We start from the raw sequence: 27,154 nt of genomic DNA, 5'->3' as shown, positions 1-27,154 counted from the left end.
TTTTTAATGACTTTGAAATTTTTTATTTATTATTCTACATTTTTATCATAAAACTACATGCAATAAATGCCTCCAAGGTTGCAATTCCCTTTCTATTACTTATTATTAATATTATTGTATTACTTTCTTGAAAAAATATGTCTAAAGAGTCCCAATTTGGATTTTCTTTTACTTCTAACTTCACTATCCTGCCCTTGCTTTCCCAATGCATTGTCGCTTATGCACCAGCTTTCATTACTTGTCGTTGCACTAGTGTTTGCATGAATGGTTTTTGATGTGTTATTGGTATCATACCTATCGTCCTGAGATAAATTGAAGGCTAAATCGCCGGTTTCGTTCGAAGCTTTTCTTGGTGAGGTCACAAAAGAAGATAGATCAACCATATCACCTGGTTCACCCATGAGGATATCCCGACTTAGCTGCAAATTGGTCCTGGCCTGTTCTTCAAAGTTGGAATATTCATTACTATCATTACTCTTGAATGTATCAATTCCTTCTTTGCCATCAGGCGTGTAGGATTTGACCGGAGAGTGTTGGAAAGGTACATAATCTGTTTTTAACATCACTTCGCCGGCACTGCTTTCATTATTGGCACCATTAATTGAAGAGTGCATGGACTGTGCGTTTTTGTTTTTGTTTTCGTTTTTCATCATATCATTATATGGCATCTCATAATGCTTACTTTTGTAGTTGAAGGTCGAGTTTGTTGTGTTACTGTTTCGTCTACTTTTCATACTATCAATCAAGTTGCGGTGTTGCATGTGGGAGATAGGACTACCCGATCTTCTTCTCCTCGCTTCGCCGTTAAAATCCTGCCTTTTATTAGTATCCAACACACAATCAAGCTGTGGAGTTCCATATTTTTTTGAGATATTATCATTGGCATATCTAAGGTTATCTTTTAATCCAGTGGTATAATTGTCATTTTCCAAGTTAATATTCGTATTGTTCTCGTAGAAAGATACAGGAGTTGCCGGTGTAGAAGCTAGTTTTGAAGGAGTATAGGCAAAAGAAGAAGGAGTCATTGCTTGATTTAGCGTCATTGAGGTAGCTGACCTTTGTTCTTTTGGAGATTGTGAGTCCGAGCCCACGCTCAAAGGTATTTGCTTTGTATAATGATAATACCTTTGCTTTTGACCTTTAATCTTCAATGAATTGAATTTATCAGAGTTACGTGCATTAGGATTTTGCATTCCACGGTTGTGGTGAGTCGGAGACCCATTAAGGGTCGGATCATCTATTTCGATGGCCTGTTCGGATGTACAGAGGGAAGGCCGCAGTGGGGATAATAATGCTGTCGGAAGTTCTTGCTTGTATGACTCATTATTCGATTCTAATTCAATTACAGAGTCTTCCTCTTCTTTAATCATAGAGTTAGAGCTGGCTGTACAATTGCCTTTACCCATCATAAACTCTAAGTCGGGAGGTGCGGATTCTGATCTTCTATGAGATTTGAATGACCTGGGTCTTGTCTTCAACACATCGTCAAGGTTGATAATCGCATCAGGGACACCTTTAACTGGTGATGAGAAACTTGGTTCTTCACTGATAAAAAAGCGAGGGCTTGGTGTTTGCAAATTGTTCTTTGGTGATAACGGATAAAATCTTGGTTCAGGCAAATCTAACGTTCCAGCGTCTTCATTGATTTTACAAGAGAATCTATTGTAATTTATAGGTGATAAGGTACTTGACGCAGCAGCTGGGGCCGTTGCAGGACACTTTTCTGGTGGTTGTGTAAGTGGCAAACTTGCAATCGCTGGAGACTGGTTTAGAAAATCAAAATCTCCCGATATTGCTAGCGACCTGCGATGGCGGTGACCTCTTTTAGATGGCGTAGACAAAGTATTTACAGGGTTTGGCTCTGACATTTGCACATGCTGAGTATACGTATTAGGCATTTTTCCTATTTCGAAAAGGACTGTAAAATAATTGCCGATGGTCTTATGATGCCTTCTTGAAATAAAATGAATGTAAATAGTTGGAAAATTTCTTCAAATAGGCAAACGCAGATAAGTCTTAGTGGGCTTTGTGAATTAACAGTATGCCAAACACGAAATGAGCTCCGAATTTTTGAACACAATCAAACCACAGATCGACCACAGAGGAACAATACAGGATAGAAAGAGATAACAAAAAACTTTGCCACGTAGGAATATTGGTGAAATGTGCTAACTGCAAAAGTTGTTTTCTTGGTTCTCCTCGATGATTGCTTGAAGAATTACTCAAAAATCCAAAGTTCTTTTTTTTTCCTGAAAAAGTCCCTTTTTCCTTGAAGATCCCCCTGATAAAAAAAGATCAAAGGAAACGCTAATCTTAAATCTAATCGGGTGGAGCATAAACGCAAGGTGAGTGCATTGTAGCTGAATAATGGTGACAAGACATAGAGTAACTGTGTTGTACAATGCACCCGAGGATATTGGTAGTCATATGAGTCAAAATGATACTCATCTAACTGTTAAGGGTGGTGTTGGCGTGGTTTTACAGCAAAGGTGGCTTTTAGAAGGTACCAGAAGCATAGATAAATCCTTTAAGAGAATCACCTGGAGGCCCAGGAAAGATTTGACTAGAGATTTGAGCGTTATTGAGAATGAACTAAGTACCGGATTTTCGGTTTACTCGAATTCGACAGAGGTACCAGAAAAATTCATTTCTAACCCAGTTTACCATTCGTTCCATAGTGAAAAGTTTGATATAGAGCAGCATTTACCTCCAGAGTTAAATTTAGATTTGGTTTGGAACCCGGAAGACTTTACATATGATATAACAGTGGAACCTTCACAAATTCAAATTGTCGAGTATCGCCCGTTGAAACAAGGTGAAAAATTCACAATCGGCAAAGTGGATGATGAAAAACTTGAAATGGGTGTGTTTTTTGTGGATTACAGTGATGAAAATGATGTTGATATTGGCGGAGTACGTTGTAATTGGAGGATGGAAGATGGTGAGCTAGAAAAATGTCAAAAAACTTCTTTGTTGTACAAACAAGGCCATATTGCCTATAACCACTCAACAGCAACGACACCACTTTACCTCAAGCAACCAATTGGTTTGCATCCAACAGTGGTAATTGATCTCACAGATTATGAAGAACGCCCACAATGTATGTACCTAATGCACTTGCAATTACCACTGGAACTATTTGTCGATAAATTTCAATCCTCACCCTTACTAATTTTTGGTGAAGACGACTTAGAATTACCAGAATATTCTCTTCGAGATAATGCATGGGGATCAGAGAGTATTTTTGAATTAAAAGCGGGTACTGTAAACGAAGTGACCTTGCATTCCAGATATATCGAACCCTCTGGTAAAGAAGGGGATGAATTCAAAGTTGCATTTGATCCAGAAGTTATATTAGCTTGTGATACAGGTGACGACAGAGTTTCCCGTAATCCATTTTATAAAAAAGGCCTAGGATATGAATCCCTCTTCACCGATGATACTTCATTTCGTCATTTGAACACGACAACTCTACTTGTGCCCATTCCAAGACCTAATACAAATGATTATTCTAAGGTCAAAAACGCAACGCTACTGTGCTTGCTCATTTCTATCATATACATTTTCTCTAAGGTAATCGGTAGAAATAATAAGAAAAAGTTGCCAGTAAAACTAGAATAGGAATAGCACGACTGAGCATTTCTGTTCTCCTAGCATAGGTATGAAGGGCTTCTCCGAGGTCGTTTTTTAAGATTATTTGGTTAATTATATGTATATATAATATACCTATTACTTTTCTTTATCTTTTATATTATACAAGAGTGGAAAAAAGAATGCTTAGTTACTATTTTTTCTTATGATGCTTCTTTGCGATACGTCTCAAGGCTCTTTGCTCATTTTTCATAACACCATCAACCATCTTATACTTACCCTTAACGCCCTTTGGTCTACCCGCTAAACCTTTGTTCCTACCTGAGGCAACAACCAGAGTAACCTTTGGCCTTGTCTGTGGTTTTTTGGTAACCTTACGCATCAGCCTAGAGATTTCTTCGGCCTTGTCCTTTTCTGTCTTGTCAGAATCATCGTTGATTAAACCAGCCTTCTTTTTAATCTTCTCCAAACGAGCCACAGCACGCATTCTTTTTCTTGCCTTGGCCTCAGCAACCTTCTTGATAGGACGAGCGTTCATTGCCTTTATTTTTTCCTTAATTGCCATCGCTGCCTCCTTAGTAATTGGCTTATTTATCTTGGAATGCTCCTTTTCGTCTTCCAAAAACCATTCTGGCAAATTTTCGGTGTCACGGAATGTATATCTATTGAACCCTTCATCGACAAGATCATGCTTATTCTTCTGACCCAATGCTAACTGATGTGCTAAGGTCATGGCTTCAACAGTGGCGATGTCAATATCTCTGGAATGCTTTTCCTTCTTTGTTTGATTTTTTTCTTCCTCTGAATCATAATCAGAATCAAAGTCTTCTGATACATTATCATTTGCTACAATCTCGAAGTCAGAGTCATCACTTGAACTTTCATCTGAAGAATCCGCTTCTTCTTGTTCCTGTTGTACCTCTTCATGTTTTCTTTTCTTGTGTAATTTGGAAATATCACCGACTGCCTCAGAACTCATTATACCATCATTAATGGTACTTGTTGGTAAATCTGGCTCAACATTGTTAAATATCGGATCATTGAAAATCATACGTGCTTTACTACTCAACTTATGATCTCCATTTTGTCCTTTCAATTTACTGATCAAGTTGGTGATGGCCTCATCATCATCGGAATCTCCTTCGACATCTTCAATAAAGTTATTCTTTTCTTCTTCTCCTTTTTCTGCACTTACTTCATCGAAACCGACCCATTCTTCCTCATTGTCACCACCACGTGCTTGTTTGGCTTTGAACTTAGCATCTCTTTCCGATCTTCTAGTTTTATAATCACTGTACATTGCATTCAACTCACTTTCTAAATCATCTGCATCAGCTGCGGAATCCTTATCTTTGATCATAATATTTTCATCAATGTAGATATCGTTATCTTTTGCTAATTCATCGTCAGTGAAAATCATCCTTTTTTTACCCTTTGCTAAGTCGTTTAGGATACCAGTCTTTTCTGCAGTTTTCAAATTGAATAACGACTCTTTACCCAAACTTGCGGCTTCAATACCAATATCGGTGGGAGTTATCATGTTCATTTGCATTCTTTGTAGTTCCTTTTGCTTCATTTCATTCTTTCTTCTTCTTTCACGCTTGATATTTAGACGCTGTTTCTCCTGTAAACCTTGCAAGTCCTTTTCAATCTGCTCTTCTTCTGTTAACGGCACCACTTCAATTTCAGTCTTCGCTTCGTCCTTCACTTCGATACCCAAGATTTCTCTAGCTATCTTTCTCCATCTTAAAATCATTTTGAAATCTTTCTTACCTAAAACCTTTAGGTCCTCAATACAAGAATGAAATTCATCCGTGGTTTGCTTCAATTTCTTCAAGATCTTCCATTCATGATCATCCTTATCAATAATGAACTTATTCATCTCTCCAAGCATGCTTATTGGGTCTTCAGTCTTCACAAAATCTAAAATTGAGGTTTCATGGTATAATAAATTGTCCCCTTCCTCATAACCTTGTCTTTTTCTAACTTTTTTTTCAGGATTGTAAATTTTGGACTCCATGTTCTGTTGCCCATCTGGTAATTCTTCAAAAACTTCCTTTGGATCCAGCAATCTTGGATCTAATCGTTTTGGTGCTTTAAAGCCTTTACACACAACGAAGATTTCTGCAGAAACATTTCTTGATGCAGGTGGTTTTGTGGCTTCAACTTTTTCAAACAATTGTTGAAAAACCCAAATTAATTTATTATAATCCTTTGACCTGAAAATCTTAGTAACAAATGTACCATTTACAACTAAATTTTCCACAGCCAACTTTAAAGCTTGCAAAGTTAACTGAGATTGCGTGAAAGCATCTTGAACCCAACCCAAACCGACGTTAGGAGCACCGTCGTGTAATACTGTATCAGCCTTCCAGGTCTTCATATAGCCTCTCAACTTTGACCTACAATCTTCAGTGGTGATGTCACTTTGGAAAGTAATTACATTGGGCATCGGCTTCATCGGAACGATATCCACCCCAATAATCAAAGAGTTAATAGGGCAGAGCTTGGATGCAACTTGACACCACGAACCAGGAGCAGCACACAGATCAATAACGACTTTCGATTTCTCTAGAAAATGGCCATACTTTTCATTAATTTGAATAATCTTAAAGGATGAACGAGCACGATAACCTTTCTCCTTGGCTAGATAATAGTACCTATCTAAACGACCCTTACTATTCTTCTTTTGTGTCTTACCCATTCTTGCCACTTGACTCGATTGACTTAAATCTAATCACTAATTAGAACAGAACAAGTTCAAAAGAATTTGTCTTATACTACAGACTATACAATATTTGCCAATTTTTCATAATGGGCATCGCAAAAAAATTTTCCAAGAGAAAAAAGAAACAAAAAGTATAACCCGGCGTTCTGTTCTAGTGTATAATTTATTAACTAAGGTAAAATATATAGTGCCAATACCGAGACTTGAACGAAGTGATGATGAATATTCGGTAGCAAGACTTCCGTGATTAGATCTGAGACAGTTAAAAATTTGAGGGATTTCTTTGAATTTATCTTCTGATATCTGCTTCTGTTTTCAGGATACTTATTCTCTTACTAAATAAACCAAGATGGCCAGCATCAAAAAGATAAAGTTGACTATTTCTCCTTTGTAAGTTGAAAAAATACTTCTGGCTACTTCTGGTATCAAATTCTGCCTGCATTTTTCGTAGTATTCTTTGCCGTAGGTTATTGGGAAAACTCACTTTCTCTTCGCTTTACATAAAGACGCAATTCTTTTGTTTGTACCATAGTCATATACTGTGTTTTCTGTTGAATTATTAATATTTGATATTTAAGTAGTTTTTATTTATGGATTACAATATGATTTTTATATGCAAAACTGAAAATAAAAATCAAAACTAAAAAGAAAAGCAGAAACGTAGTCACCTAAGCAAAAAAAAGCATACTTTTGCAAACACTAGCACATTTGCTAATGATAAAGAACAAAAAATGTTTAAAGGTGTGCTTGTAACTTCTGAACGCGGCCATTTTTCATTATTTCTCAAGAATCATGTAAATTTCCTAATACAGTAATTACACGTTCCACGCTGTCCCAAAAAAGTCAAGAAATTTTTCGTGATTTTCCTTTAGTAAAATCTTGACATTCTAGTTTTACTTCATATCTAATGCTCTTCCGTTTGGTGAGGATTTTTTCAAACTATTTATTTATTTATTTACAAAACTATTATCATTTAACTTCTTACACAATTTCTGTCGTCTCTATTCAGTGTACCTGGCGCAAGCCTTCGCTTACCATATTATTGACCAAATAGTTTCTTAGATATTTCAAGTAGGCCTTAAAAATTATGAGTAATTAATTGTATGAGAGGTCTAGGATGTTGGTCTTTTGAGTCTCACAAACGAGAAAAAATGTAACAGAATAGAATTTGCACTACAGAACCAAAAAAAAATAGAGAGGGCCTAAATGGAAAACACTCTATTTAACATCACTTATTCGTTCAAAAAAAAAAACGCCAGGTTGAAACAATAAATAAAGAATGCCTTTGAAATGTCGCTTCGATCTATTTTATCTACAGTTTGAATGAGACGAAAAATGAAACGTTCAAGCCTGAGGTTCACGGCGCCTGCCTTGACCTTTATGTTTTGATTATATGAAGAAAACACATTTGGTAAGTAGTGTATAGTAAAATATAGTAATGGAATGGTACAGCTAAGGTTTTGACTTTTGTAAGTGAAATCTTGTTTTGTTCATTTAAAGTAAACTCGTTAGGCAGATTAACTGCTTCAGTGAAAATGGTAGCACTGAACATTAAGAATTTTGAAAATTCATCCTAAACTCTAAAGAGAAAATCACAAAAATAACTAGTCGGAATAAGGAACTCATCAAAGCACAAAATCGTTGGATATATTGGCAAAAATATTACTCAATAATTAAAAATGATGCATTACTGTCATCTAATGCTTTCAAGTCATTAATCAAACACCCTTACTCTCCTCTTAAACATTTTTTCCTTAAAAATTTGTCCATGGTCTTTTTCTTCAGTAAACTAAAAACCGAGTACTTGTGGTTTATTTATTATCAAGGAGCCACCATCTCATCGATTTACGACTGTAGATAACACTACAATTAAAATAAAGAGTTTTCAACATTTTGTAAAGAGTGTTTGTTTCCTAAACATTTACAAAATTGAACAAATAAACAAATAAACAAATAAACAAATAAACAAATAAACAAATAAATGAATAAATAAGTAAAAAAAGATTCGAACATTATAAACCGGAAAGTGAAAAATTACTTATTAAGAATTCTTTGAAGGAAGACCACAACTTCAAAAACAAACAAACAAACAAACAAACAAATTAACTGTAAACAAACAAATAAATGAGTATGGAAATGTTTTTATTCCTCTTTGTGCTGCACTTCCAGCTTTTTATGCAAGCATCGTGTAAACTTCCTATTTAAGTAATTACATGGCTGAAAAAATGAACACGCTAGAACACGAAAAGCCAAAAAAAAAAAAAGAGAAAAGAATTAGAATAATGTTTGTTTACTACTCCCATCCACTGTGGTCTTTCGTTTGTTTACTTTTTGATTTTGCATGGTTACGCTGATTTAATTTTGGTAGAAATTTGGTTTCAATATAGTTTATAGTGAAAGAAAAATGCAAAAATTATGGTTTATTTATTTATTTACTTTTATATCAATGGAGCTAAGCAAGGAGATATGCTGGTGCTTTATTGTACTTTTTGTACTGGGCTTCTTGGTCTTAGCAATTCAATTTCATTTTTCAAAGGAATATTGGAACCTAGGTTAGCGATTTCCTCTTTATATCTCTTAGGTGAAAAGTTATCCAACATAACATCTGGGCTCACTATGACCCAACCAGGCCTCACTTTAACAGGTGTTTCGTAACCAGTTCTTGCGGGGATGATATGTAACCGTCTAGTAGCGGTGGAGAAGTTTTCGGCAATACGATAGAGGTGTGATGGTACAGCACCATTGGTAGTACCCTTCGTCTCAATGCTTAGATCAGTATCTACGTTGCAATGAATCAAATGCCCATCTGTAGACCTTCTTACTGTACCTGTGATACACATCCAACAATGCCATTGCATTTTCTCCATCAGCGTTTCATCGTCTTGGTCTAAACCTGGATAAAATGGTGATTTCTTGTCTATAGGGACAAAAACCAACTCCTCGCTCCTTCTAAACTTCTTAGCCCATATTTCGTTATTCAAGAGTTTAGTAAGTTCATTGATTTTCTGAGAGTTAGCCCAAATGAAGAGAAATCCTGGTTTAGAAATTAATTTATCCAAAGGTAATTGGGTTAAGATTGGGTAAATAAACTGGTTTTCTGTTAAGCAGCCAATCATCACTACATCAAATGTCAAGTTTTCATTTTGTATCCAATGGTTCAACGTTGGTACAATGGAGTCTATTCCTATCTTACAACCAAAGGGCGTAGTGGCGAATTGATTGATTTGTTTAGCCTTTGCCTGAAATAACTTCTGAAGTTTTGGATAACCATCAACTCTATTCTCAATATTCGTAACGTGCTGTTGTGGTAGAGAATTTCCATGGATGTAGTTGTTCGAGTAATCATTTGTATGAAAGTCTCTAGATGGCTTGAACGAGACGTGTTTAGATTTCATTTCTGTTGTTTCCTGATTTTGGCCTGGCGAGTGACTATTATTGTGTCTACTCCTATCCTGATCATAACTTAGTTCTTGAAATACCATTATTCAGTAATATCGTCTCTTCTCTTCTGCTTATAACTGCTGTTGCGCTTTTTCCTATGTGATGGTTATTGAGAGAAAGTTGCTGTTAAAAAGTTGAAACAAGTAACGTCGCAAGCTGAAACTCGGAAATGATGAAGTTTGAAACAAGGTTACAGAAAAGACAATGCCGAGCGGCAAAACATATCATTAGGAAGCTACAAAATTGTAGAACAAGCTTTAAACTGTTTGACTGTACAACCCAAAACCGCCTCTTTTTTCTGTTCCTCACTATCTCGTTAATGCTGTTTTACTCTCTTACAGGACCCCTAAAGAAGAGATATCCCCCGGAATTATTTATGTAAGACAAATAGAGAGAAGTGTACTCCCAGTACCGCATTTAAGGGCAGATACATGAGACAAGTGTTTCTCCTTCTGCCAGTTATTAGTTCTTGTTGCAGTAAAAAGAGATGCTTCTTTCAAAAAATTCGCGGGCAATGAATTTAATGTTCGACCCCAACTTAAGCAATAAGGAAAGCATAGATAAAAGCAAAAGAGGAAGAAAAGAAAAGAAAAGAAAGTGAATGGTTTCAGAGAAAAAGTCTGCTGAAGTTAGTGGGAAAAATTTATGGATAAATGTCTGGAATGGTGTAAGCTCGCTGCTGGATTTCTTCGCTGTGTTGGAAAACCTTGGCGTAGTGGATGATAAATTGTATGTAAGTGGAGTATTAAGAAAGGTTTGGCTGTGCTACTCGTGGATTTCAGTGATTAAGTGTGTATGGAAACTAATAAATTTGTGCAAGGTCAAGTTTAAAATTGATCAGCGACTAAATGGGCCGGGGAATGGTCTAGTGAAGGAGAAATTGATGAATTTTAAGAAAAGGTATAGAGATCAGATTAGACAAATCACTGCTACTTTGCTTCAGGATTTGAGCTACTTAATGGTTTTGATTTATCCTGGAACGAGGTTGTTCAAAAGACTATCAAATATAATAACACTCTGTAGAATAATTATATAATGCTTCACACCAATGCTTTTCAATTTTGTAAACCTAGCTCCTTCAGGAAGGCATCCTTAGAAGGTTCTCTGCCTAGGAATTTTTTTAGATCATCACCAATATCATTAAGACCACCACGGGCTAACACGATATCACGGTATTGTATACCATTTTTGGTATTCAAGGGATCTTTAGCGAATTTGGTATGATACATATCAGTCGCAAAGACTTCCGCCCATAGATAACCGTAATAGCCGGCAGAGTAAGAGTCTGACATGATATGTCCGAAAGAATCATAACCCTTGGATAAAGTGCCGCCATTAGAAATCAAAGAAATATCTTGTCTCAATTGATTCCATGTTTCACAAATTGACAAATTTTGCAAGTCTTTACAAGTATGCACTTTCATATCAAATAATCCAAAATGCAATTGCCTTAGAGTGAACAAAGCACCATTGACGTGCTTAGTTTTGATCAATGAATCGATCAAAGATTCCGGGATTTTTTCGCCTGTTTCGTAATGCGATGAAAGATCAATTAATTCATTTTTGTTCCAAGTCCAAAATTCTAACATTTGAGAAGGTGCTTCCACGAAATCCCATGGGACAGATCCGGGGCCATTAAATCTTGACTCCTTGTTTTGACCCACCAGGTCGTGGATACCATGGCCCAATTCGTGGAAAAATGTTACTATTTCGTTATGCTTCAATAGGGAAGGTTTATCCTTCGTGGATTTTGAGAAGTTACAAACCAAAGCAGTGACCGGATACGATCTTACGGAGTCGTTGGTCATGAATGATGAGGATAAACCGAAATTAGCTGCATGACCATATTTACCATCACGAGGGTGCAAATCGAAATAAATCCAACCAACAAACTTGGGAGATTTCGGATCGTCCATATTCCAGACAGCCAGTTGTTTAACGTCATCGTGCCAGACAGATTTACTTTGACCGTCTTTGATTTCAATGAATTTCAAGTTGAACAATGTTTCATAAATTTGTAACATACCTGTAATAGTAGTTTCTAGAGGAAAGTATTCTGAAATTTTTTCTAAATCTACATTGAAGTTTTCCAAAAGGTATTTATTATCGTAGTATCGGTGATCCCAGATGTAGTAATTTGGATCCTCATCTTGGTTAAGCTTCTTGACATCCTTAGATTTCATTTCCTGCAACAACTCTAGCTCCTTTTTGCCCAGTGGAATTAGCTTGTCCTTCAAATCATTCAAAAAGTCCATTACCGTGGTACTATCCTTGGCCATTTTATCGTAAAGATTATAATTGGCATACGTGTCGTAGCCCAATAAAGACGCTAATTTGTCACGTAGCTCCAATGTGTCCAACAATATAGCTTCATTTTCAGGGACCTTATTTTGATCTGCCAAGAACGCTTCCTTTCTGGTCTGCGCAGAAGACGCCAATTTCATCACAGGGAAAATGTCCGGATATTTGAAAGTAACTTTATATAAGGTTTCATTTCTATCTTTGTCGGATTTGATCGTTTCGAACTGCGCCAAGACTGAGTCGGGCACACCTTCCAATTGCTCTTTGGTGAAAGTAATATATTCCTTTTGTTCTCCAAGATTCTTAGAAAAGTTGATCGAATTAACGGAAATCTTCTTTTTAATATCCTTAATCTTCAACCGGTTGGACTCATCCAGTTCTAAACCAGAATGAATATAGTCCTTGTAAGATTTCTCAATGTATTTGAACGTTTCCCTTTCTATAGAATCGCTTTTGGACTGAGCATCCTGCCATACGCGCGCAAATTGCAAATATATATCATGGCGCAGCGACAGATCAATGTTTAACTCGTCCAGTTTCATTGAAGAGTTCACAGAAGCGTCCCTAATCTCTTTATCAGACGACACGTGCTGTAAGAAAGTTAATTGGTTAATAATTGGACCCAATTCGTTTTCAAACTTCATAAAGGGCTCCACAAAATTGGTCACAGTGGGCGTTTCGACATTGCTCATAGATTCGTAGAAATTGTTGCTTTTGTCGATGATTTCCTTGGTCTTCCCGTTAATATCGTTGGGAGTGAATGTCCAGTTGGGCGGGGCCTGAGGAGCAATGGGAAAACTAGTAGCGTTACTCATGGAGTATAGAGAGCGGGTGTACAGTAGTGGTGAAATGATAGGCGACGTAAACCAATTCTTGCACAGCAACAATCGCATCTCTAAGTATTCCCTCTTTGAACTTAGCGCTCAACCATTTCTATCTGTTAAGTTTCCTATTTTCTTATGAAAAAGGTGGCGAAATATCGTGATTTAACCGCCGTCCCGCTCGTTCACTATGATATTTTAGTCATTGCAACATATCTATACAAAAATAGCCAAGTAAACGCATAATATAACATCAAACAATTTATAGCAGTTAGTAGACTACTCTAAACCTAAATGTAAGTCATCAACAGTACCGTATACTATCGTTTCAGGCGCTTTTGCTATTCTGACCAATCACCTGCTATTATTTCGCGCCGGGTGGCCCTGACCCGTTTTTTCCTTTTAAAGGGCTTCAAACAACGATAATACCATACATTAAAATACTATCAATTGGCAGTTTTAGTTGGCCATAAGAGCGAATAAGCACGAAACCACGCAAAATATACCATGTCCGAACAAGCACAAGCACAGCAACCAGCGAAAGTTACCCCTTCCAAAGATTCCAGCAAGAATGGCAGCGGGGTGTCCACGGTTCTCGACACCAAATGGGACATTGTTCTGTCAAACATGCTAGTTAAGACCGCTATGGGGTTTGGTGTTGGTGTTTTCACCTCAGTATTATTCTTTAAGCGCCGTGCGTTCCCTGTATGGCTAGGAATTGGATTTGGTGTGGGAAGAGGCTACGCTGAGGGTGACGCCATCTTTAGATCTAGCGCAGGCCTCAGATCCTCGAAGGTTTAGTCTTAATGAGACGATGCTTCATATATTCGAAAACACCAAACAAACAAAATGCAGTATTTCATTCCCCTTTATATGTATATATTATTACGTAACTTTCACCACTATTCCTTATAAGGAAAACCCGGATATCATTTCAATCTGCTTCAGCATGTTGTCATTTGTTTTTGATTTTTCCATTTGAATGTGTTCTCGTACCTTGGAATCCTTTTCCTGGTCCTTGATCAGGTCCCCAGCTTTCAAAGTGGACTCAGTCTTTCTTTTAGCTGGTTCTTGTGCACCTGTCTCGCGTAGCAATGTCGGTATCATCATCTCGCTACTTTTGTTTAACTTTTCTACTTGTAGCTTGGTTCTCTTCTTCACAGCAGTGCTGATCGACCTCCTTTTTTGCACTTTCTTGCCCACACCGACGTTCTTGCCCACACTTTTCCTTCTCATACTGTTCTTGCCCATTTCTATCTTACTAACTGTCTTTGGCTATTGTACCTTATTATACCAAGTTTGCCATCTGAGAAAATTTTTTTTAGTATTTTCATTTTTCTTAGCGATGAGATAGGAAAATTTTCAAAAATAAAGAGATGATGAGGTTAACTACTGCAAGTTAGCAAAGAAGCAAAGTAGCAGAAGGCTGAGACAAATATCCAAAGTAGCAAACGATGGTGTCTACACACAACAGAGATAAGCCCTGGGATACAGATGATATTGACAAGTGGAAGATAGAGGAGTTTAAAGAAGAGGATAACGCATCCGGCCAGCCTTTTGCTGAAGAATCCAGTTTTATGACATTATTCCCTAAATATAGAGAAAGTTACTTGAAAACAATCTGGAATGACGTGACAAGGGCTTTAGACAAACACAACATAGCGTGTGTTCTAGATTTAGTCGAGGGTTCCATGACGGTAAAAACAACCAGAAAAACGTACGATCCCGCTATCATCTTGAAGGCCAGAGACTTGATCAAGCTATTAGCCAGGTCTGTTCCCTTTCCGCAGGCTGTTAAGATCCTGCAAGACGATATGGCGTGTGACGTGATTAAAATTGGTAATTTCGTTACTAACAAAGAAAGGTTTGTAAAGAGAAGACAGCGTCTTGTAGGTCCAAACGGTAATACTTTAAAGGCGTTAGAACTTCTAACCAAGTGTTATATTCTAGTACAAGGTAACACGGTAAGTGCAATGGGTCCTTTCAAAGGCTTAAAAGAAGTTCGTCGAGTTGTGGAGGACTGTATGAAAAACGTTCACCCTATCTATCATATCAAAGAATTAATGATCAAAAGAGAATTGGCGAAAAGACCAGAACTGGCCAATGAAGATTGGTCAAGATTTTTGCCCATGTTTAAGAAGAGAAATGTGGCTAGAAAGAAGCCTAAGAAGATCAGAAATATTGAAAAGAAAGTATACACTCCATTCCCGCCTGCTCAATTGCCTAGAAAGGTTGATTTGGAAATTGAAAGTGGTGAGTATTTCTTAAGCAAGAGAGAAAAGCAGATGAAGAAATTAAGTGAACAAAAAGAAAAACAAATGGAAAGAGAAATTGAAAGGCAGGAAGAAAGAGCAAAGGATTTCATTGCTCCAGAGGAGGAAACATACAAACCCAACCAAAACTAGTTTTTACTGCAACTGGCACCTATATATACATACGTATAGATATATCAAGACATATATTTCGCTTACGTAGATATATTTGTAAAAACAGAGGAAGTCCTTGACAGGAAACCGACTTTACGTTCATCTACCTGTATGCTGTTGAATTTGAAATTTTTTCCTATTCTTCTTTGGCGCGTCATCGATAAATGCAAATGTAAAACGCGTTTGCTTAAAGAGTGCATATTGAACGCATTCTGTGAACCAAATACTTCAAAAGCAAGCAAACAAAAAAATATCTGTTCGACTCTTACCCGATAATCATATCTTGTAGCTATGGATGATGCTTTGAATGCTTTGTCTTCGCTGAGGTCGAAGAAGAGAGTCACCACCTACAAAAAAGTTGCCATTCATATACCAGATGATAACGACAACACTGACGGAAATTTATACACAAATGACATAGTTGCCCCACCAGCTTTGACCGGAAACGGATTCCTGTTTGCCAATGCCACACTAAATCGTGTGAAGAACAGATTAGAGGGTGGAAAAGCACCTGAACAGGAACACGACAATAAAGACGATGAGGATGAGGACGTTTCGTCGAGCCAATTGATTGCTAATCTTTATGAAGGGGGTGAGGATTTAGAGGAAACTAAAAGTAATGAAAACGATTGCACTGGGAAGAATTGTATGCCCACGTTTACACAAACACAAAGAATACCCGTCAGTATTCAACAAGACAAAGTAGTCGATGTACCTATCCACTCCGTTAATGAGGAAAAACCCACTCAAATAATTAAAGACGATTGTTTCGTTAATAAAATTCCACAGGCACAAAAATTGTCTACCACAACGATAAAGCCAGTCGCCACACAACGTATAGATAGCGATGATATAATCACACAATCGCAGCAGGCGTTGCCTATAAAACCAATTGAATCGCCATCGCAAGGAAAAACTGCTACAAGTAACGATCTGGATGTACAGTCATCAAAGCCCCCAGTATTAACCATTGGAAAAAGTCCTTTATTTCAGCCACTTTTAACAAGGGGCCCTGTCAACCAAATGGACACACCACTAGAAAGCTCACCTAATAATGATGAAACTCAATTGGATGTTATGCCACAGAATACGCAATCTGATAATAAAACTCAGATCGATACTATACCGCAGACTACACACTATGAAGATAAAACCCAAATGGACACTATGTCACAGACACTTCAAGATGGTGTGCCGCATACTTTAAAGATCCGGGAAATACAAAACGAATTGGCTTTAGAGGATTCTAGGAGGGAAAGAGCCAGCAATGTTGAATACACGAAACCACAGAAGACAATAGCAACAAAACTAAAATTTTCTAAAGAGTCCTTTCTTGCTGATTTTGACGACTCGTCATCAAATGAGGATGCTGAGATAAAAGTGGAGAGTGCACATCCAAAACCGCTAGGAAACGAGGAAGAATTACACGAAGACAAAAATATTGAACCAAGTATAAATGAAGTAACAAAAAAAACTGATAAAAGGGTTCCACTATTAAGCTCTTATGCCAATAATTTGAAACGGGAAATTGATTCATCGAAATGCATAACTTTGGACCTCGATAGTGGAAGTGACGATGATGACAATATTGTCGTGGATGACAGGAAGTTGATCAAAGATGAAGGTGCTTTGCCAATCTCCCAGTTATCAAAGGCCACTATATTAAATTTGAAAGCGAGACTCTCTAAGCAGAATCAAGATATATCTCAAAGGCCACTTGAAGGTAGAGACGCTAGGTTGGACCACAATAAACTGTTCAATACATTAAGAAAGGCTAGCAGAAAACAAATTCTAGATCATCAAAGAGAAGTGATTGAAACGAAAGGTTTTAAGTTGGAAGACATGGTCAAGGAAAAGGAACTCGTGGAGAACTTACTAGAACAAGAAATCATCAGAAACAAAAAAATCAGGCAAAAGGAAAAGAGGAGGGAAAAACTGGAGAACAGTGAGTTTAAACTGAGCCCCCACGATTCTGGATCTGACTCAGGGTCAGAATCCTCTAAATTTGCATTGAGTGGCAATGAAGTGACTGATTATGAATTATCTGGCAGTGAAGATGAAATTCGTGAAGAGCCAGACAACGAAGAGGAAGAGGAAGAGGATGATATTGTTCCGAAGAAGAAGAAGGCGCACCACGTAAAACGCATGATTGACGAATCAGACTCTGAAAATGAGGCTGTACCAAAAGAAAAAGTCGATGCTAGTGTACCAAAAAGGATTGCCATCAATCTAGGTCACTACGGAGACAATATTGAAGAGGAAGTTAACAAGTTTCAAGAAACTAATGATATGAATACCCAACAGACTGACAAAATAACCATGGAAAGAAATATAGTGGAAAATAAAGCCATACTTGAAGATACAGCTGTAGTAGACGAGGATAATATTAATGAAGAAGCTGATGAAGCAATTCGACGTGAACTAATTGATAAAGAAAAATTACAACTAAGACAAAAAGAGCTAGAGAAAGCTATTAAGTTAAAAGAGTTGAAACACAAAGGTGTTACAAACTTTTTTGAAATGGAAGCCGAGGAATCTGACGATGAATGGCATGGCATCGGCGGTGCGGATGGGGAAGGATCTGATGAGTATGATTCTGACGTAGAAAAAATGATTGACGATTACTCTAAGAATAACTTCAATTCACACGAAATTAGAGAAATGTTAGCAGCAGAAAACAAGGAAATGGACGTCAAAATGATAAACAAAATTTTGTATGATATTAAAAATGGCGGATTCCGTAATAAAAGGGCGAAAAATAGCTTAGAGCTAGAGCTAAGTGATGATGAAGACGACGTACTACAACAATATCGTTTGAAAAGAAGAGAATTGATGAGAAAAAGAAGGTTGGAAATTGGCGACGGTACTAAGCTTGTTAAAAACCCGAAATCGAAGGCTTTTTTTGAAAGTATGGTAGAAGATATAATGGAATATAAGAATCCCTTTAGGGCTGAAGAGGAATCTAACCAGGACATTACAAGTACGGCTACTGATTTGGATACTCTGGATAATAATAGCTTAAATGTACGTGATAGCACAAGAAATAATGAAAAGGGACCAGTAGATGACAAGAGCAAGAAAATTATCATATCTGAGGACTTTGTACAGAAAAGCTTATCCTTTTTGAAAAGTAATAATTATAATGAGTTTGAAATGGATAAAGAATTAGCAAAGATGCAGCATGGAAATGATGACGAACCAATTGAGGATCTATTTACCCTAAAACAACATAGCTCCATAAAATCATTCACTAATTCACAAACTGATTCGTTTACTTCGAGAACAGTGACTACAATGATTGACTTAGAGAAGCGTACGGAGGATGAAGATGAGATGGAAAATGGAGACTCATCATTAGTCAGTGGATTCAAACATCCATCAATAGTCAAATCGTTTGCATCCCGAACAGATATCAATGATAAGTTTAAAGAAGGTAACAAGACAGTCAAGATTTCAAAGTCCTACAAGATGGTAGGAAGTTCGAAGGCCTCTATCACTTATATGGGTAAAACAAGGAAACTAATGGCGCCAAAAAGAAAAGCTGGGACAGACCAGAATCACCATCGTCATAAAAAAACGAAAACGAAAACGAGTAAACTTTTTGAAAGTGGGCAAAATAGTTTTGATAGTTAGTAGTGGCTTACATTTTCATGAGAAGTCGATTCATTTTCCGGATATATTTGGAGAACACAACATTTGACACTAAATCAAGACTTTAGTGCTGTTATGGGTAGGATTTTATAGGACGAAATATTTAAAGAAGCTCTAATAATACAAAATATACAAAAAAACTCTAAAAGAACCGGAGTAAGAATCGTGAATAAAGATTTGAATCGAAGGTTGAAGAGTTAAATATGGATGCATCAATTACAGCAGCAGCTCTGTATTCAAAGCGTCTTGTAGTTCTTCTATAGAGACACTCATATCCATAATGCAATTATTTCGGTCGTGTGCTCCAATGTGGTCCAGACTTGATATTCGTTCATCGTTCAAGTCCTTATTCTTTTTTTTCTTACTTTGAAAAGATTCTGATATTGTTGTTAATGATGAATTGAATTTATCCAAGAGAGATACATGCTTTAGATTTGGGGTATTCTGTTTTACCATCGGCCTCTCTGACCGTCCGATAAATGATGATAATAACGCCTTTGAACTTGGTGCGTGAACTCCATTTCGTCTGGGAGCCATTGTTGCCGTAATCGTTGGATGGCAGTTTGCTTGCACATTGGATATCGAAGTCCCAAAAGTTGGGTTAGACGGTTTAAAGAATGAGACCGGAAAACTTCCTAAACTGTGGGACATAAGGGGAGCCGGCTTATTAGACAGTATACTTTCGTGTGAGTTATATCTTCTTAATGGTTCAAATTCAGCACCTTTTGCAGTCACATTCACGTGTGGAGGGGTACTTATATTTGGCAAAATAACAGTATCCTGATCTGAATCAAAGTCTTCATCATCCATTTCATCAAAGAAGGTCAAAGAGAGTCTTTGTCTATTTTTAAAAAAAGACTCGTATGCATCGGCGGAAGAAGGTTTTTTACTTTTATTCAAGCCAGTATCATGGGACTTGGCAGCACGTAAAGTGTGGTTTTTAGCAGGTTGTTTTTTAGGTGAGCACGGCAAAGAATTTGTCTTGGACGGGCAATCGACGTCATTAATGGGGTTAAAACCTACTGACTTTTTGGGCGGTTTCGATGGGGTTACCATACATAAACGCTGTCTCTCAATGATCTTCAATGGCCGAGGTTGAAATGATTCCAGACTACTTCTCGTCGACTGGGATTGCGGAGAATCGTTAGCTACCTCATTCGGGGCTGTGGCCAGCTCGTTTAATCTCAGAGTGATATCCTGGAATTCACGAACCAAGTCTTCAATGCGTTGATGCTCATTGTCTTCTGTGATCAACCTGCGTTGTTGTTCCTTACTCAGCTTGTCTCGAACAGATTCTGACCTTACATACAAAGAATTCAGCTGAGACATGTACTGGTTGTACTGTTTAGATACCTTATCCAATAATTCCTGATCTGTTGTCTGGCATACTGATGATCGCTGCTGACGCTGTATCCAGAGATCTAATTGCAAGATAGCCTCCTGCGACCTTATGAGAAGCCTCTCCGTAATATCTTCTAAGGCTTGAGTTGTCATGAATGAATGTGTTCTTGTTCGAGCTGTACCTTATCTCTCACGATCTCACTCTTAACTGCATTGTTTACATTTTAATCAGCTGCGAAATGTTCTTCCTATATTTCTTTTCCTCTTTTCGCGAGGACTAGTCACCGCTTACGGAATATGAATGAGTCGAGTCCTCTGCGCGGAGACCCGATTCCGCACGGACAGTTCTTGTCCAACCCCCCCAGCGGAAATGTAATTCCACAGCAGTGTCATTAAATAGTGCCAATACTTTATCACATAAGGTGCGATGAGATAAGATAAAAGGGACAATGTGAGGAGGAGCACAGATATATAAATGTCACCAAAGAGAAAGGGAAAAAAGTATCCTTACCTTTCTCTTGAAATGTTAAATACATAAAAAGCAAAAATCCAATTTACGTTATGTCAATAGTTTACAATAAAACACCGTTGTTACGCCAATTCTTTCCTGGTAAATCACCTGCACAATTTTTCTTGAAATATGAATGCCTACAACCAAGTGGCTCTTTTAAGAGTAGAGGAATTGGTAATCTTATCATGAAAAGTGCAATCCGAATTCAAAAAGATGGAAAAAAATCTCCTCAGATTTTTGCTAGTTCTGGTGGCAACGCTGGATTTGCTGCTGCGACTGCGTGTCAGAGGTTGTCGTTACCATGCACAGTAGTGGTTCCTACAGCAACAAAAAAAAGGATGGTAGAGAAGATTAGGAACACCGGAGCCCAAGTTATCGTGAGTGGCGCCTATTGGAAAGAAGCAGATACTTTTCTAAAAGCAGATGTCATGCAAAAAATAGACACTCAAGTCGTTGAGCCCATATATGTCCATCCCTTCGATAATCCCGATATTTGGGAAGGACATTCTTCTATGGTAGACGAAATGGTCCAAGATTTGGAATTTCAACGTATCTCGATGAACAAAGTTAAAGGTATAGTATGTAGCGTCGGTGGCGGTGGTTTGTATAATGGTATTGTGCAAGGGTTGGAAAGATATGGTCTAGCCGATAAGATCCCTATTGTGGGCGTGGAGACAAATGGATGTCATGTCTTTAATACATCTTTAAGAATAGGCCAACCAGTTCAGTTCAAGAAGATTACAAGTATTGCTACTTCTTTAGGAACCGCTGTCATCTCAAATCAAACTTTCGATTACGCTCGTAAGTACAACACTAGATCTGTTGTCATAGAGGACAAAGACGTCATTGATACTTGTCTCAAATATACACACCAGTTCAATATGGTGGTTGAACCCGCATGTGGTGCTGCATTGCATTTGGGCTATAATACAGAAATATTAGAAAGAGCGCTGGGTTCAAAATTAGCCGCGGATGACATCGTGATAATTATTGCTTGTGGCGGATCCTCTAACACCATACAGGATTTAGAAGAGGCATTGGATCATTTTAATAAAAGGAGTGCTCCGGCAATTGAAGTTACTGATAACTTCATATTTCCCGAAAAGACCACCGCTACGTTGAAGAGTGCTTGAAAGATCAATGGCTTTCTGAAAAAGCCTGATTCGTCCTTTATGATTTCATACAGTAGTAAACTACATACATATTTACTCACGTCACATTATTGTTCTAGTATAGAGTGGTTTCAGTAGAATACTAACGTAAAACATCACTAGAAGATGTTTAAAAGACCTTGGAAAAAAGTGGAAATATTATCAACGGTGACTCCTTCACAAATTTTTTTGAAAGCACCTTGATAATGCAAATTATTATTTATGTCAAGTTCTGCTAATCGAGAAACGTGTTATGTAGCACAGCACACTTACCATTTCTTTAGATAAAAATAAAAAAAAAGACACTTATAACAAGAAGGTCATGCTTTCAGAATTCTCCAAGTAAAAGGGAGTAGTAGCGGAAAACTAACATTATTTGAAATTATCAATAGGATTTTCTGAATCGTTGTTGCAGTATTCCCTGCCAGTGATGAGAAGAAAGTGAAAAAAGTTTCCGTGTCACTAGATATTCGTGCGTTGGACTTGAACTGTGACATCATTTTCAGCTCTTTTATTACATATTTAATCCTTTTCAAAGACTCTAACGACAGAACTGGATCTTTTTTCGTTAAGAATACTTTTTTGTTTTCCAAAACCTTTTCTCTCTCAACGATTCAATTGTTTTTGCTTTTTATTTTAACCCGTATCTTTCCTATACTGAATATATATGACAGAAAAAAAAGTCTCTGTTTACATAAGGAAAATAATTCTATAATAAATATGTGTGAAGGAAAGAGATAAACTGTGTGAGCGGCGGAATTTCAAGATTAATAAGTCTGAAATATCTTAATCTAATGGTTCGTATAAATTTTTAAGATTCATGATCATAAAATTGCTATTCATTAGCACCTAGAGCACTAAGAAAAAAAAAAAAGATTTAAGAAAACTGCAGTTTCATCATCAAATTTCATTATATCATAAATATCAGCCTATCAAAGCAGTGATTTAAAGTACATCTTAATTATAATTCTCTATCATATAGAAAAGTATAGCCAAGACAAATATCATGATATGATTGATATTTTGCTTCTAAATTTGAACGCATGAGGTAATAAATAGAGCTCCTTATATACTTTTAAACTATGAAATGAGAATTTACGCGATTACCCACTAACGAAGTGTGTTGACGCAAGGAATTACGATCTAGCTTATATTTCATAATAGAGTAAGATTATTGGACTGTATCTAGTACTATTGAGAAATTAACAGGGCATCATCTCAGCCTTTTGATGAGATGCAATCCATTCTTATAATATTACCACTTCCTTCTTATTATTTATAGAATTATATTTTATTATTTCATGTTTTATTTATTTAAGTTTTCCTTTATTATATAATATATAAATTGAAAAAAATAAGAAACCAAAATTCAATTCTATTTTATCAATGCATATTAATTATATTACTAACTATTTGAATGTAATTGTCTTGCCACTAAACACTCGATAACTAATTGCGAATAAATATAGTTCTCAAGTTAGTACATTTAACAAAGTAGTAACAGTTTACACAAGAAAATCATATAACACTATCATCATCTTTCGAAACGTTCGAGAGGGGCTAACTTCAAGCACAGGTAATGATAAATCTGTACACTTTATTTCCGCAAAATTTATGGAAGATCTAGCAATACTACCCATAATGATACAAAATATATCATAGTTCTTCCGTCAACGATTTAGTATCAATACAATTTTTAGAAACGTAGCATCTGTTGAATCCATTGGCCACATTCTACTATTTTTTATCTACCATTTGCAAAATAGATTGAGATGTAAAAACCGAAAAATAAGTTTGGAAAGAAACTATTTCGCTTCGTTTTTGTTTACTCATAACCAACCCAGATGATAAAACAGAAGATTTGTCAAAGGAAGGAGTAAAAATATCCTAACAAAAGTTGTAGCTTGAATTAAAACGCATGAAAAGAAAGAAGTAGAATCCTTAAAATGAACAATTACTTAATGTATAAATCTAAAACACAAAGGGTTTACTTAAATGCAATATACTATAGACTTATGGGTGTTAAATTTTCATTTCTTATCTTTTCGAATGTAATTTTTTGTTGGATTTGCTTCAATGTCGAATAATAGAACCAAGCATACTTCATTGGGGTTTTCATACATTTAGTTATTGGTATAATAAATAATTTTTTTATTCAAAGAATTATAATATACAACGTTAAAAGGTATATTGTTAAAATATGCTAATTAAAGAAGTATGGCTAATTTATAATTAGTCACGAGATGACTAATCGATATTAGTCAAAAGGGGTGCAGTAATAAGACAATAGAACATATAAGAATGTATTGTATCTCATCAAGAGGATACAATAGTATGTATGTTACTTTTATAATAATATAAAAGAATGTTCCAATAATCTTATTACATTATGACTAATAAGCTAGATCGCAATACCTTACGTCAACATATATGAAAAATACTTTGCAATGAATTGTGGTTAAGAAGAATGATAACTGATAATTTTCAGCCGTACAAGTCACATCATGAAATACGAAAAGTAAACATTTAAAGTGGACAGAAGTGAATTAAAATTCAGTGATCACAATATATAGAACTTTCTGCTGACTGAATATAAGAGAGAACCATTGAAGACAAAGTAGTTAAAAGAATGATTCAGTAGTTCATCATTTATTTTAGAAATATTATAGTGTAAACATATATATAGGCCTAAACAAGAGATGCATGTACATAAGCATATAGCAATATGAGTATATAAACAAACATTGGGAACAAGACCAAGGCAACGGGGATTTTCAAATAGGATAGCTATACTGACAACATTCAGTACTCGAAAGATAAACAACCTCCGCCACGACCACACTCTATAAGGCCAAATGTACAAACACATCTTCCCAATATCCGTCACCACGTACTTCAGCATAATTATTCGTCAACCACTCTACAAAACCAAAACCAGGGTTTATAAAATTATACTGTTGCGCGAAGTAGTCCCATATTCCGTGCTGCGTTTTGTCCGCGTGCCATTCTTCAGAAAGCAAAGAAGACAAGATATTTTGTTTGACACCAGAGCCAAACTGAGAGTAGTAGGCTCTAAACGCCATGAAAGAGTTCAGATATTTCTTTGTAGATTTTATGGATGTCTTATTGAGCTGGCGACATTGAATATGTTGGTTTCCAGATGCTATCCTATGTATTTGGATCTTCTTTAAAAATCGAGAAGAAGGTATTGGAATTTGAATGTCCTTCTTCAATGGTCGAATAACATTAAAACAATTTGGTTTCACATGTTTAGTAATACGTCTTTCTTTTATCTTTTTAGAGACAACTGGGTTTCTATGTGATTTGGAGATTTTGTTATTTATTCTGAAAGCAGGCTTAGAAGTGAACATCTTGGGATACTAAGGTCTATTAAGTTATTATATATGCCTAACTAATATCTCAAAAAGTGAACATTGAAAGTGATGGTAAAGAGTTTAAGTTGTTTCAAATGATGTACTTTTCTACATTGGGAAGCAATAAATTGCATCCCAAACAAAACCCATACCTCCATTATACTTTGAAACGTAAATTGTTGCAACTTAAAAATATATATAAAGGAGAGATTGAAATCAACATGTAAATAGGCAAAAAAAAAAAAACGAGGAAGATAAGCAAAACCAAATGAATAAGATACCCATCAAAGACCTTTTAAATCCGCAAATCACAGATGAGTTTAAATCGAGCATACTGGACATAAATAAAAAGCTCTTTTCTATTTGCTGTAATTTACCTAAGTTACCAGAGAGTGTAACAACAGAAGAAGAAGTTGAATTAAGGGATATATTAGGATTCTTATCTAGGGCCAACAAAAACCGTAAGATTAGTGATGAGGAGAAGAAGTTGTTGCAAACAACATCTCAACTCACTACTACCATTACTGTATTACTCAAAGAAATGCGCAGCATAGAAAACGATAGAAGTAATTATCAACTTACACAGAAAAATAAATCGGCGGATGGGTTGGTATTTAATGTGGTAACTCAAGATATGATAAACAAAAGTACTAAACCTTACAGAGGACACCGGTTTACAAAAGAAAATGTCCGAATACTAGAAAGTTGGTTTGCAAAGAACATCGAGAACCCATATCTAGATACCAAGGGCCTAGAGAATCTAATGAAGAATACCAGTTTATCTCGCATTCAAATCAAAAACTGGGTTTCGAATAGAAGAAGAAAAGAAAAAACAATAACAATCGCTCCAGAATTAGCGGACCTCTTGAGCGGTGAGCCTCTGGCAAAGAAGAAAGAATGAGCCCGAAAAACAAATATGTATATATCTGTGTAGAATATATATATATATTTCGCAAAAATACATAAACAATCAACCCTCTCCTCAGACACTACTAAGATGTTTGTACTGATAGATAATGTCCTCGCCTACCTTCTTGAACAAGACGACCAATTTGTAACCGCACGCTTCGCTATCCAGGGCCAAATAGTCTCAAGAAGAGTCAACAAAACACACATCTCAGACATCAACGATCTCCTCCTACAACAGTTCATAAAGTACACTCCCCCTTATAATAACAATATCGTTCCAAAAAAAATCCTCGACAGTATGAGAACCGCCGTACGGCAGTTGCTGGAAGCAACTGCCTGTGTCTCTAGAGAATGCCTCCTCGTAAAAAGAAACCACGAAATAAAAAGAGCAAGAAAACGTCTGCTCAGCGACTGGTATAGACTGGCCGCTGATGCAAAAATTTATATGCATTTGGCATAAGCGCTAAACCGTGTGTAATGATCTAAGTAAATATATGTTCGTACTTCTTTACGAAAACGGTGTATCATGAAACCCTAATGGATCTAGAACAGCAAACCAGGAGAAATTGCCAAGAATTTGATACTTTCTGCTGCATTTATGATGATTTTTCTTTCAAATTAATCATTTGCTAAAAAAAAAAGCCTCTGAAAGTAAATGATTTTTTTAAACAAAATATAAAATACAAAGAAGAGAGGTAAAACCCAATCATTTCTTTATTCACAGAGCCCATGGTGATTAAATAATTCATATTTAGTTTTATCAAGCTTATGTGTTGAGGTAAGGCATTGCAATCTAGCTTGTTAGTCATAATGTAGTAAGGTTATTGGACATTCTTATATATTATTATAAAAGCAACATACATATCATTGTATCCTCTTGATGAGATACACTCCATTCTTATATGTGCT

At 36.4% G+C, this 27,154-nt stretch overlaps 14 protein-coding genes across 14 annotated transcripts; 7 read left to right on the top strand and 7 right to left on the bottom strand.

The window, feature by feature from the left end:
- Positions 1-119: 119 nt before the first annotated feature.
- Positions 120-1,898, bottom strand: LRE1 (Lre1p; the record flags this gene model as incomplete). Its single annotated transcript, XM_056225796.1, has 1 exon — positions 120-1,898. One exon carries the CDS (start codon positions 1,896-1,898, stop codon positions 120-122), a length of 1,779 nt encoding a protein of 592 aa, XP_056080662.1.
- A 469-nt stretch (positions 1,899-2,367) lies between these two features.
- On the top strand, positions 2,368-3,621 carry PBN1 (Pbn1p; the record flags this gene model as incomplete). The annotated part of the gene is made up of 1 exon (XM_056225785.1): positions 2,368-3,621. The coding sequence occupies one exon, from the start codon at positions 2,368-2,370 to the stop codon at positions 3,619-3,621; it is 1,254 nt and encodes a 417-aa protein (XP_056080661.1).
- Positions 3,622-3,784: 163 nt separating this feature from the next.
- SPB1 (27S pre-rRNA (guanosine2922-2'-O)-methyltransferase) lies at positions 3,785-6,295 on the bottom strand (the record flags this gene model as incomplete). The annotated part of the gene is made up of 1 exon (XM_056225774.1): positions 3,785-6,295. One exon carries the CDS (start codon positions 6,293-6,295, stop codon positions 3,785-3,787), a length of 2,511 nt encoding a protein of 836 aa, XP_056080660.1.
- Positions 6,296-8,796: 2,501 nt separating this feature from the next.
- KAR4 (Kar4p) lies at positions 8,797-9,801 on the bottom strand (the record flags this gene model as incomplete). Its single annotated transcript, XM_056225763.1, has 1 exon — positions 8,797-9,801. The coding sequence occupies one exon, from the start codon at positions 9,799-9,801 to the stop codon at positions 8,797-8,799; it is 1,005 nt and encodes a 334-aa protein (XP_056080659.1).
- Positions 9,802-10,361: 560 nt separating this feature from the next.
- Positions 10,362-10,796, top strand: PEX34 (Pex34p; the record flags this gene model as incomplete). Its single annotated transcript, XM_056225752.1, has 1 exon — positions 10,362-10,796. The coding sequence occupies one exon, from the start codon at positions 10,362-10,364 to the stop codon at positions 10,794-10,796; it is 435 nt and encodes a 144-aa protein (XP_056080658.1).
- Positions 10,797-10,815: 19 nt separating this feature from the next.
- PRD1 (metalloendopeptidase) lies at positions 10,816-12,954 on the bottom strand (the record flags this gene model as incomplete). Its single annotated transcript, XM_056225741.1, has 1 exon — positions 10,816-12,954. The coding sequence occupies one exon, from the start codon at positions 12,952-12,954 to the stop codon at positions 10,816-10,818; it is 2,139 nt and encodes a 712-aa protein (XP_056080657.1).
- Positions 12,955-13,389: 435 nt separating this feature from the next.
- On the top strand, positions 13,390-13,683 carry MIC10 (Mic10p; the record flags this gene model as incomplete). The annotated part of the gene is made up of 1 exon (XM_056225730.1): positions 13,390-13,683. One exon carries the CDS (start codon positions 13,390-13,392, stop codon positions 13,681-13,683), a length of 294 nt encoding a protein of 97 aa, XP_056080656.1.
- A 108-nt stretch (positions 13,684-13,791) lies between these two features.
- ADF1 (Adf1p) lies at positions 13,792-14,133 on the bottom strand (the record flags this gene model as incomplete). Its single annotated transcript, XM_056225719.1, has 1 exon — positions 13,792-14,133. The coding sequence occupies one exon, from the start codon at positions 14,131-14,133 to the stop codon at positions 13,792-13,794; it is 342 nt and encodes a 113-aa protein (XP_056080655.1).
- Positions 14,134-14,336: 203 nt separating this feature from the next.
- Positions 14,337-15,287, top strand: KRR1 (ribosome biosynthesis protein KRR1; the record flags this gene model as incomplete). Its single annotated transcript, XM_056225708.1, has 1 exon — positions 14,337-15,287. One exon carries the CDS (start codon positions 14,337-14,339, stop codon positions 15,285-15,287), a length of 951 nt encoding a protein of 316 aa, XP_056080654.1.
- Positions 15,288-15,599: 312 nt separating this feature from the next.
- MRC1 (chromatin-modulating protein MRC1) lies at positions 15,600-18,941 on the top strand (the record flags this gene model as incomplete). The annotated part of the gene is made up of 1 exon (XM_056225697.1): positions 15,600-18,941. One exon carries the CDS (start codon positions 15,600-15,602, stop codon positions 18,939-18,941), a length of 3,342 nt encoding a protein of 1,113 aa, XP_056080653.1.
- A 234-nt stretch (positions 18,942-19,175) lies between these two features.
- VAC17 (Vac17p) lies at positions 19,176-20,453 on the bottom strand (the record flags this gene model as incomplete). Its single annotated transcript, XM_056225685.1, has 1 exon — positions 19,176-20,453. One exon carries the CDS (start codon positions 20,451-20,453, stop codon positions 19,176-19,178), a length of 1,278 nt encoding a protein of 425 aa, XP_056080652.1.
- A 408-nt stretch (positions 20,454-20,861) lies between these two features.
- On the top strand, positions 20,862-21,944 carry CHA1 (L-serine/L-threonine ammonia-lyase CHA1; the record flags this gene model as incomplete). Its single annotated transcript, XM_056225674.1, has 1 exon — positions 20,862-21,944. The coding sequence occupies one exon, from the start codon at positions 20,862-20,864 to the stop codon at positions 21,942-21,944; it is 1,083 nt and encodes a 360-aa protein (XP_056080651.1).
- A 2,861-nt stretch (positions 21,945-24,805) lies between these two features.
- On the bottom strand, positions 24,806-25,333 carry HMLALPHA1 (transcriptional co-activator mating type protein alpha; the record flags this gene model as incomplete). Its single annotated transcript, XM_056225663.1, has 1 exon — positions 24,806-25,333. One exon carries the CDS (start codon positions 25,331-25,333, stop codon positions 24,806-24,808), a length of 528 nt encoding a protein of 175 aa, XP_056080650.1.
- A 271-nt stretch (positions 25,334-25,604) lies between these two features.
- Positions 25,605-26,237, top strand: HMLALPHA2 (homeodomain mating type protein alpha2; the record flags this gene model as incomplete). The annotated part of the gene is made up of 1 exon (XM_056225652.1): positions 25,605-26,237. The coding sequence occupies one exon, from the start codon at positions 25,605-25,607 to the stop codon at positions 26,235-26,237; it is 633 nt and encodes a 210-aa protein (XP_056080649.1).
- Positions 26,238-27,154: the final 917 nt, after the last annotated feature.

This window comes from Saccharomyces mikatae (genome assembly GCF_947241705.1).
Source record: "Saccharomyces mikatae IFO 1815 strain IFO1815 genome assembly, chromosome: 3".
NCBI classification, from domain to species: Eukaryota; Fungi; Ascomycota; class Saccharomycetes; order Saccharomycetales; family Saccharomycetaceae; genus Saccharomyces; species Saccharomyces mikatae.
The sequence above is the reverse complement of the archived record's forward strand: the minus strand, read 5'-3'. Positions and strand labels throughout refer to the sequence as shown.